Source organism: Centroberyx affinis, unplaced genomic scaffold (assembly GCF_046629955.1).
Source record: "Centroberyx affinis isolate AG114_WGS23_722 - 3 ecotype Tasmania unplaced genomic scaffold, CSIRO-AGI_Caff_v1 ptg001733l_1, whole genome shotgun sequence".
In the NCBI taxonomy this organism is placed as follows: domain Eukaryota; kingdom Metazoa; phylum Chordata; class Actinopteri; order Beryciformes; family Berycidae; genus Centroberyx; species Centroberyx affinis.
Window position 1 is genome coordinate 5,001 of NW_027280138.1, and position 10,188 is coordinate 15,188.

The 10,188-nt window shown below is 44.8% G+C and overlaps 1 protein-coding gene across 1 annotated transcript; it reads left to right on the forward strand.

Moving 5' to 3' along the window:
* The first annotated feature begins 1,876 nt into the window (after window positions 1–1,876).
* On the forward strand, window positions 1,877–9,581 carry LOC139651932 (uncharacterized). Its single transcript, XM_071528825.1, has 2 exons — window positions 1,877–2,283; window positions 7,119–9,581. Exon 2 carries the CDS (start codon window positions 7,138–7,140, stop codon window positions 8,656–8,658), a length of 1,521 nt encoding a protein of 506 aa, XP_071384926.1. The 5' UTR covers window positions 1,877–2,283; window positions 7,119–7,137; the 3' UTR covers window positions 8,659–9,581.
* The last annotated feature ends 607 nt before the right edge of the window (window positions 9,582–10,188 follow it).

Below are 10,188 nucleotides of genomic sequence, written 5' to 3' on the forward strand. Positions count from 1 at the left end.
CATAGAATACATAAAATAACAATGAAGATAGACAAAAATAGATAAAATGTTAAAACAATAAAAACATAGAATATAAAACAGCTGCATTGCAGTTGGAAATCAAAATAATTAATTCTTATTTGAGTTATTGGATGGTGGGTGATGGCATACATTTGGAAAATAACCACAACCAAACCTCTCCAAGCAAAGGAATGCAGAAATGGTTCTTTAATGAACCTTAGTCTTTCTTTGTGGAACCAGAAATACTGTAGTTCCTCTGTCACTCTGAAGAACCATTTTCGGTTCCAGTTGACACCTTTATTTTTCTGTGTGAAACAGACCAGACAGTCTCAGTGTTTCCATCCTTCTGACTTTATGAGCGCACTGAACAAATCAACCCACACAAAAAGAAACATTTTAACATCATATAGGCTATATTATGTCTTGACATATATGGGAGCCAACTATGTCTTGTATCTTTTAACTGTATATGCACACTTATGTACAATATGGAGGAAATGGATGCTGATATTCCATATTCATGTTCTATAGGCTATGCATGTACATGTTTACATGTTACAGAGATACATTTAACATGGAATATGTTTAAATGTAGCTGATCCCAGGATATGTTATCCAACCGAGGACACACTGAATATATACTGATATTAAATTATAAAGTATATTTAGGCATGCTTACATTTTGAAATAGCTTGCCAGGGCATATTATTCAGAAATCTGTGTCTGTGGTGTATATAGTCTTATACAGCCTTATATTTTTGGCTTATGAGAAAACATAGGTGCCTTTCAGACAAGGATACAAAACATTTTCAGTAAATACTGTCCCATAACCAGAGGATCTCAGGTTCCATCCTCATAACAGCCAAGGATTCCAGCAAAAGCCAGATGTCCTGTCGAAGTGCCTTTGAGCAAGACACTGATCCCTCTGTGCTCACTCACTGTAAGTCACTCTGGATGTGAGAGACATCTAAAAGCCTTACAAGCGATCTGGCACGAGGAGGGAGGAAGCAATCTAAAGCTGATTTACATTGGCAGTGAAAGAAAAGGTTACATCCAGTGGGTTGATTGAGCCAAGTGGGATTATGTTGCTCTATGTGCACTTGCAAACATGGATCCTAACGAATTACACCATCCACTTCCCTGCAGCTTGTTTATAATAAGTTGCTCAGTTACTGTAAGTTACTATAATAAACCCACATCACTATGGATCCGAGCCAAGACGGGAATGTTGGCCATTGATCAAATTGTTTTCTTGGGATTTTTGGGGCGGGGTATTTCAGGGAGGAGGTAAAGGTAAAAAAAAAAAATGTCTCTGTCACGCACATCTCGAGCCTGACTTCCCAAATGATATTTTGAATGAATCAAGTGAGGAAGAATTGTAGCCTATGCTCATTTTGCTCGCTCTCATCGATTACTTATCATATCATAGCCTATTATATAGCCTATGTGTATTTTTTAGGAAACGGGGTTTAGATGCATCTGCTCTCACAGATGTTACTCGTTGAGTGCTATACGCCTCTGTTCAATATAACCTCTTGAGGAAAAAAAAACCCCTCTTGCTCCGTCTTGTCTTTGCGCTTCCCAAGAAACCGGAGTCGTTAGCTGCGTCAAGCCAGCAACAAATAACAACGAACAATACAGGAGGTGCGACGGATCTGCCTTCACAAATAAAAGCGTCATTCTTATCGAAATACGCCGCTGCAACGCGCGTTCGTCAATAAGGCTTTTATTTTGAAAGCAACGACCGGAAGTGGTATTTTTCACTGCGGCTAGCTTGACGGTTTGCTCTGGGTTTACGCGTTTCAGGCGGAGTTCAGATAACTTGAAACATTTGGCAAACTTCTTCACTTCTCCACTTCTTCGTTCACATATTTGAAGTGAAATGTGTTTTCCCTCGCCTGTCGTGGAGGAGTAACAACTTCTGGAATATCTCAATTTTGAGGCGCATTTGCATTTTTTTGACAGTTTTGGGGCGCATAACACAGACCAGCCTGCTGCTTTTCCCTGTAGAAGCGCTCCCGGGACTGCACAGTTTTCTGCCTTTTAACGATTTTACTTTTCTTTTCCTCGTCGGATTTTGGTTCATGCCATGTCACGGACTATTGAAAGAAGAAAAGAAGATAGAAATGCATGCGATTAGTTTTGTGGCTGCTGATAGAAAGTGTTTTTGAGCCCGTTTTTTTTTTTTTTTTTTTTTTTAACCAGTTGAGCAACTGGCGACCGGACTCTATAATCAATGTGGTGTCAGCTGGAAGGACGCGGGGTCCGGATCTCACCTAAACGGTATGGGATTAAATCCTGCTAACAGGCCTCAACTGTCTGTATAAAATTGTGTTTTAGTATTATATGTATGTAGGCTATGCTTTTATGTAGGCTATGTATTAATTTAATTATTTAATTATTTGTTTGTTTATTTATTTATTTAGTTTCATCTATTTACCCTATTAAATTAGCTCATACTGTGTATTTATTTATGTACTTAGGCCTACTTATGCGATTATTTGATTTTTATGTATTTGTTTAGATTTTAGTATTATTAGGCTATATTTCGTCTAGTTAAATCTATTTATTTAAATTGTATTTATTTATTTATTTATATTAAATCATATGGAGTTTCTTCTGTAATTTTGGACACTCATTTCCTCACTCTAGCTGCTCCTGCCCGGTGCCAGGCCACTTGAAACACAGCAGTCCTAGTCGTATTTCATGTTTTATTTTCTTTGGCAAACCTGTAGCCACATTTCACATTTTGTTTTCGTTGGCAGTCAGTCAGGTGAGGCGAGAGCTACCGACTCATAATACAAACCCGCAGGTTAAGATCACACAAGTTGCCCTAAACCAGGCCCGCTGATGCTTTTTTAATTTAATCTTGTCAACAGATGAGGCTCAGTAGACTAGCTGGGGATTTTGGGCGACTGGTTCAACTGCAAGTGAATTATTATCTACTTAATAAACAAGAAAATAAGGCATAACCTAATAATAAACAATTCACAGTCTATTGAATCTAATCTAATTTCCCTTAACACGCAGTAGTAAGGTATTATATCTTGTTTGTCCGTATTTGAAAGGGTCATAAAGGTTTGAATAGGCTTCTCCAAAGCAAAGACAAGTCTCTATTTAAATGAAATTGCTGTGACTGTATTTACAGTGGCTCATCTGAAGTGTGTACTCATGTCTTGTGTATGTGTATGTAGGGGAGGGAGAGAGAGAGAGAGAGAGAGAGAGAGAGAGGGAGAGAGAGAGGGGATGTGCTAATGATTTGAGGGAGATATCATTGATGCAGCCGCCCATATGGAGCCAAGGTTAGGAGGCTGGAGCTCACAGGCAGAGCGTGGTATGAAACAATCATAGACCTGGAATTAATGGGCTGTTTGCACAGTGGGACAGCCAGGCATTGTAAATGAGCACATGCGAGGCCAGGGCTTTTTACCCAACCTCTACACAGGGAGAGAAAGAGAGAGAGTGAGAGCGAGAGAGAGAGAGAGAGAGAGAGAAGACAAACATTTACCTGCCTGCCTGTGTTTTCCATGTCACACGGCGAGGTGTCGCAAAAAAAAAAAAAAACCCCAACGCATTTCATCCTCTAGTCTGACCTGAGCCATGTGGGATCAAGCTTGTCATTTCAATTTGTAGAAAGAGGTGAAACATCTTCTTTTTTTTTTTTTTTTTTTGGGAGAGGGGGGAGAGACTTCCTCTATTCGGCAGGTTCCAGACGTCTTCATTGGGTTACAGGACTTCAAAGAGGCAGGATTAGGCGGACGGGGGCCTGGTGCTACAACACTAACACAGAATGCATTATGTCTCTGTCAGGTGGACAGGGCCTGACATTAGCCACACATGAGGGGGGGGGGGGTGGATTAGTTTAGTTAACAGGCTAATAGCACAGTAGCCAGTGCCAGGTGTGGAGCTGCTTCGTGGCATCTGCTCCCTGGAGGACGGTCTCACAGCCGGAGCCTTAATTCCCCCTGATTCCTCCTTCACTCACGCTGCCTTATCTGGCTCAGACCCCCACGGTTTACACTGGCAGCGCTCAAACAGAAGTCAATCCGGTTGCCAGGTGCCCAGATTTACACACACACACAAGTCACTTTTCCTTTTTTTTTTTTATTGTTTTTCTTTTTTTGATGTTCACGCTCGCTCGGCTGCGGCGGCACGTGCGGGAAACCCTCTCCGGTGCGGGTCGAGGCCCCGCACCGGAGAGGGTTTTCGTTTTCATGGAAGCCTTCGAGTTCATGTCCCAGTTTTTAGTCTTTGTTTGTTTAGTTCAGTGTGTTTATTCCTTCGTTTTTTCCTGGATGAGTTATGTGTTATGTGTGTTTTTTTTTTTCCTTTCTGTTTGCTCAGGCAGTGTCCTGTGGTTTTAGGGTATTCCTCCTCCTATACGCTCCCCCCCCCCTTCAGCTCATTTGGGAGAATTTAGGCAAACTGGAGATTAGGATTAAGTTAAGTGTGGAGTGTGGAGCGTTGAGTGGGGTTTTTATTTGCTGAGCGAGCTTTGTCGTTTCGTTTTTAGAGAGAGAGTGTTTGGGATTTTTTTTTGTTTCTGGTATGGTTGGTGGATTTGGGGGCAGCAGGAGGAGGAGGAGGAGGAGGAGGAGGAGGAGGGGGGTTCAGAGTGCTTGGGTCTTGTCCAGAGGGGCGGAGGAGCGTCGAGGTCCTTGTCTAGCCTTGCAGGGAGCGCAAATGATGCGTGTCATTGTAGCAAATGGAGCATGGTGATGAAGTGCTGCTGCTGCTGCTGCTGTGCTACACAGAAACCACTTATACAGCCTGCCTGCCTGCCTGCCTCCTGTGTGGTGTGTGCCTCCCCTAAAGAAACACACAACTCCTACCACACACACACACACTCACACACTTCAGAGATTTTCCCATACCTCCTTGGCTGATAAGGTCTCAGTTTCCATCCCTCCGCCCCCCTGCTCCACCTAACGCATATTTCCCCCCTCGCCTCCCTGACATGAGCGTCACCTTAATTGCACACTCTGTGTAACAACTCTGAGATGACAGTTTTTGGCGGAGCGCTCCACGTTTGTGTCTGAGGGGTGTGTCGCTGTTTTGGCGTTTTCGTTTTGCGTTTGGGTTTTCTTTGGCAGGTCCTTCCACGACCTGTAGTCGGAGAGAGAGACAGAGAGAGAGAGAGAGAGAGAGAGAGAGAAAACAGGAAGCTCGCCCTGCGCTTTGATGATTGTCAGCGGAAAAAAAAAAAAAAACAGACAAGCAGGCACTTTGAGCGCCTGGGGTGGCTGCGTGAGCGATGTGTCACCCAAACCCTGCTGCTGCTGCCTTGTGTCCAGGGTGTGGCCTCGCTCCGTCACCGAGGGGTGGGTGGGTGGGGGGGGTGGGGGTTTGTTTTAACACTTCTCACTCATTCACATGCACCCCTCCCTCACTGATGATACATCCACTCACACACCCACCTACCCACACACACACACGCACACCCATACACACACAAACCCACCACAAGCAAGCAAACACACACACACACTCATTCTGTCACCCTGTTTTTTTCCCCCCTCTGCTGCCTGAGGAGAAGGTGGAGGAGGCTCCCCAGTGAAGCCGCACACAACTCACATTCTGATCATTCCACCTATTTTAACTCTTTCCAACTGACCTCCTCCCTGCTTCCAAACAAATAGCAAACAAAACTGGCGCTCACCTCTGCCCAAGGTTTCTGTTTCACGCTCTACCTGCAACGCTACACTACTCTACTCTATACTGTATATGTCACATGGACCGGGTGACTCAGCTGTTTTTTCCAGTTTAAAAGCCAAACTAATTATCTTCACTCTGCTCTTGTTTCTTCCTTCATTAAAATTCTTATGTCAGACGTTGACAAACCGATATGCTTCAGAAGTCTTCCGCACACCAGGAAACGTATTGGCTCACACGAAGCAGTTTTTCATTTCTCTTTATCGTACAATGTTTGTTGATCCACAGTTGTTATGGGGACATGACCCGATTGTTGTTTTAACATAGAATCAGACAGCAATTAAGAGAAGGAAGCGCATCTTTAAGTTGTCAATAATACACATTGGATACTTCTAAGGAAATCTGTGACTGTTACTCACACAGACACCTATTTTGTTACCAATAGATGCAAGTTTTATATGTAGTGATGTGATATACTCAAAGAAATGCGCAAATTGTTTTACCTCAATAATTATCACTTCATAGACCCAATTGGACGGTCTCATTTGCCCTCTGCTGGTAATAGTGCTTGAGTAGCTCAAGCAAAGCAATGCATCAAAGGCAAAATCGTTTTTATTTTCCCCTTACAACATACTGTACAGTTTTGGCAACATAAATGTCACCTACTTTTGCTCCACCCCGAAGAAGAATTGCTTGGAAGATCCTGCAGTATTACTGTAAGACTTAGCGACCGTTGCACTTCACCTAGAGGACAGTCCTTAAAAGAAAAACCTTGCCAATCCAAGGCAGCAGATGTGTTATATCATGTTCAGGCACCCGGTGATGGAAGGAAAACAAATGTACGTACGGTAATGTATCTACCCAGGTCAGATCAGGTAGAGTTATTGAGGTTTACCTTAGCAACACTGTGATTCTTCCCTTTTAGTTTGTGTGTTTTGGCAAAAAGACACGATACAAACCGAATCTGTCACCGCTGACGCAAAGACACTTCTTACCAAGTATCACGGATGAACAACAACAAAAACATTCATGCCCTTAAAAGCTGAAACAGAACGTCCATTACCCAGCCACCCATCTTGGGTGGCTGTTGTGCTTTAATCCATTTCCTTTGGCTGTAAAGTTTCTGATTTGCGTACATACCAGGTTGTCAGTGTCTCCGCTCGAAGGTCAGCGTTCACAACCAAACTCCATCTTCCCACATGGAGAAACCGGGGCGACCTTGCTGTACTTTTTTTCCAAGAGTTCTGCCAAGATTTTAAAGCCATACCTCAGCAGTTAAAACACTAGGGTCATAAAGCTGCAGGCCACCAGTAAAAACTCTCATTTTACATTTTAATTGAGGTGCTAGTTTAACTGTATAAGCCACAGTTTGCCTTGTTAACATAACATTGTCTCTCTCTTTTTCTCCCTCTTTCTCTCTCCCCTCTATCCCCCCCTACCTATCATCTACTCTGACCCGCCATCAGCTGATACGTCTTGGGAGTGATGCACTGGCTTCCCCTGGTTGCCATGGTGATCGCCTCGGCCCTGCCCTTCCCTCACAGCCCCGTGTCCAGGATCGTTGCCGCAACGACAGAGCCTGGCCTTGACGACCGCAGAGAGGACCGCCATGACTCGGCCAGTCGCCTCGCAGCTCCCATCCGATCCCCTGTGGACTACGACTTCCAGAGAAATGCCTCGCAGAAGGACTACAACATGGCTGCCGCGCGCAGCCAAGACGCCAACGGACAAAACCACCGAAACTATGAGGATTATGCGAAATCCTCCGTACATGAAGGGCTTTCCACGCACAAAGGGAAGAATCGAGAAAGCTACCCATCAAATAGCAACTCGGACAGTGATAATATAAGCAACGTGAGTTTAGATGTTCCCACAGAAGGAGGAAAACTCAGGACCTCCGGCGTTAATAGTCGTAATGGCTTTGTTTCCCAGGATAATTCTCTACCACAGGACTACAAAGCGGACAGCAGCAAGCGAGATGACACCAGTGTTGCAGACTTTGCTAAGAAGGACAATCTTCTCGACTCTATAGAGAAATCGAGAACCGAGAGAAATGACATCAGACCATTACAGGTTTCTGTGGCGGACACCCGTAATCAGGCTGCTAGCGTCCAGGGTCAAAGAGGCCCGGAACCGACTGTCCCGTCGGAGCAGCCGGGAAACGTGGCGGCGGTGGGGAGGGGGAGCCGGGGGACACCGGGGGCCGGAAGAGGTCCGGAGCCGGCCGAGGAGAGCTTGGGCCTGGAAGCAGGACTCGGTCTGGGGATTAGGTTGGACAGTATACAGGAAGGAGATGAGATGTTTCTGGACGCACACCCACGGGTTCTGTTCTCCCCGTCCCCGTCGCCCCCGAAGCACCCGCCTCTCCTCCTCATGTTGGAGACCGGCATGCTGCCGGAGGACAGGGACGGCGAGGAGCAGGAGCAGGAGGACTTGGTGGACGTGGACGGACACATCGAGGGTCACGGCGACAGGGCGATCGACAGGAGCGGGCCTCTGAGCTGGGCGGAGGCCATCAGAGGCGCCGGCGAGGTCTCCCGTCCCGCCAAAAGGAACAAACGCTCGCACTTGTCCGAGACCAGGAGAGGGGAGAGGTCGGTCTGCGAGTCGGAAAGCTACTGGGTCGTCGACAAGAAGACCGCCACCGACTCCCACGGTCAGACGGTCACCGTCCTGCAGGACATCCAGACTCAAACGGGGCCGCTCAAGCAGTACTTTTACGAGACTCGCTGCCGCCGGGCCGAGCGGAGGGACGCCGTCCCGACGCGAAGGTCGAGGGGCGCCGGCGGGACCGCGGGGTCGACGGGGCCGGGCGTCGCCGGGGCCGGCTGCTTGGGCGTGGATAAAAAACAGTGGGTGAGCGAGTGCAAAGCCAAGCAGTCCTTCGTCCGGGCGCTCACCAAGGACGACAACAACAGGACCGGCTGGAGGTGGATCCGCATCGACTCGTCCTGCGTTTGCGTGCTGCTGTCCAGAGTGAACAGGCAGTGGGGGGGGAAGGCGTGACGAGGAGGAGGGGAGGCTGAGAGAGAGAGAGAGAGAGAGAGAGAGAGAGATGAAGGTGTCAGAGCAGAGTGTTTGGGAGAAGTGAGAAGTGGAATCTGACACAGAGCAGAGCCGCTGTGACATACTTCTGTGGCTCTCTCTTGCTGGACTAAGTGGCCTTTCCTCAAAAAAATGACGGAAGTTATTCCTGCCTTCATCCACTCTTTTTTTTTTTTTCAGTTGTCTCTCTCTTTTCCAAACCCTCCCTCCACCACAACCCAAACTGACTACAGAAAAACAAGAAGACCTCAATACTAGATCTTAGGGAAAATTGTCATATATAAAGATAGAGATTTTACTTTTAAAAAAGTACTGTTTTTTATGATTTATCATCTTTACATAATGTAAGTTATTTTTGATTAGTATGTAAGCATGTGTATGTCTTTGATATTAATATATTACTTTGTATGTGTACAATATGAGACCAGTATACCTTTATGTATAAAGCTATGTATATCTGTGTGTATTTATAGAAGAAGGTTTCTTGGAGTGGTAGGTCACTGCAGTGCACAACTGATGATAATTCCAGCCTCTGGTCTGTCCGGCTTGTTAGAGGAAGGAGCGCCACCTACTGAGGGTCAATTTTACTGCTCCGCACTCTTCCCATATGGATTATACCACGGATGCCTCAACAGTGCTTTTACAACCGAGTCTGATGGGGAATTTGTACATGGTATTCAAGCTATGGGCACACTTTAGCGTGATTTCACCCACGCCGACAGTTTGCAGTTTTGCATCCCGTCTCTCTCTGTGTAACTTGGCTCATGAACCGAAATACTCTTAAAACCATGTGATTGTTAACTTATACGACACCTAAAGAGTTCAGTTCTTCAGCTGCTGGTTTGTTCAGTTTGCCTACCAAACACGGTAATAAAGGATCTTTGTATTCAGCAAATTATTTTCTCACAACTTTACTAACTGGTTACACATGTATATTTTACATAAAAACACTCTAAACACCTGGGTCTTATCTGTAAAATATTATCATGATATAGTGAATTTCATATATTACACTGCTAATATATTCTTCTGCAATCAAGCAGTTTCCCCCCAGAGAGAAAAAAAGTTTGCGATGATCAGCAGATCCACCTGGATCACTTTATTTTTTTCTTTTACATCACCATCATCATTATCATCATCGTCATCATCATCATCATCATTATTGTTTATTTTCCAGATGATATTTTCAATTTGTATTACTATCACTTTTATCATGGAAATCTGTTAAATCATTGCACAATTTGTTCTCAAAATGTACACATACAGTAGCGTATTTGAATGACCATTTTCAATGTTTCATATTTACTTTTAAAACTAGTTCAAATTAAGTCAGAATCAAGAAGAAACGGAACATGTACATACATTTATCCAATACATACATAAATAAAATAAATATAGTTATCGTAGAAAATAAAAAATACAACTGAAAAAAATACACACATTTTACAAATTGATCCCCAGGCTCCCACCCTCGTAGGTTTATTATACAGA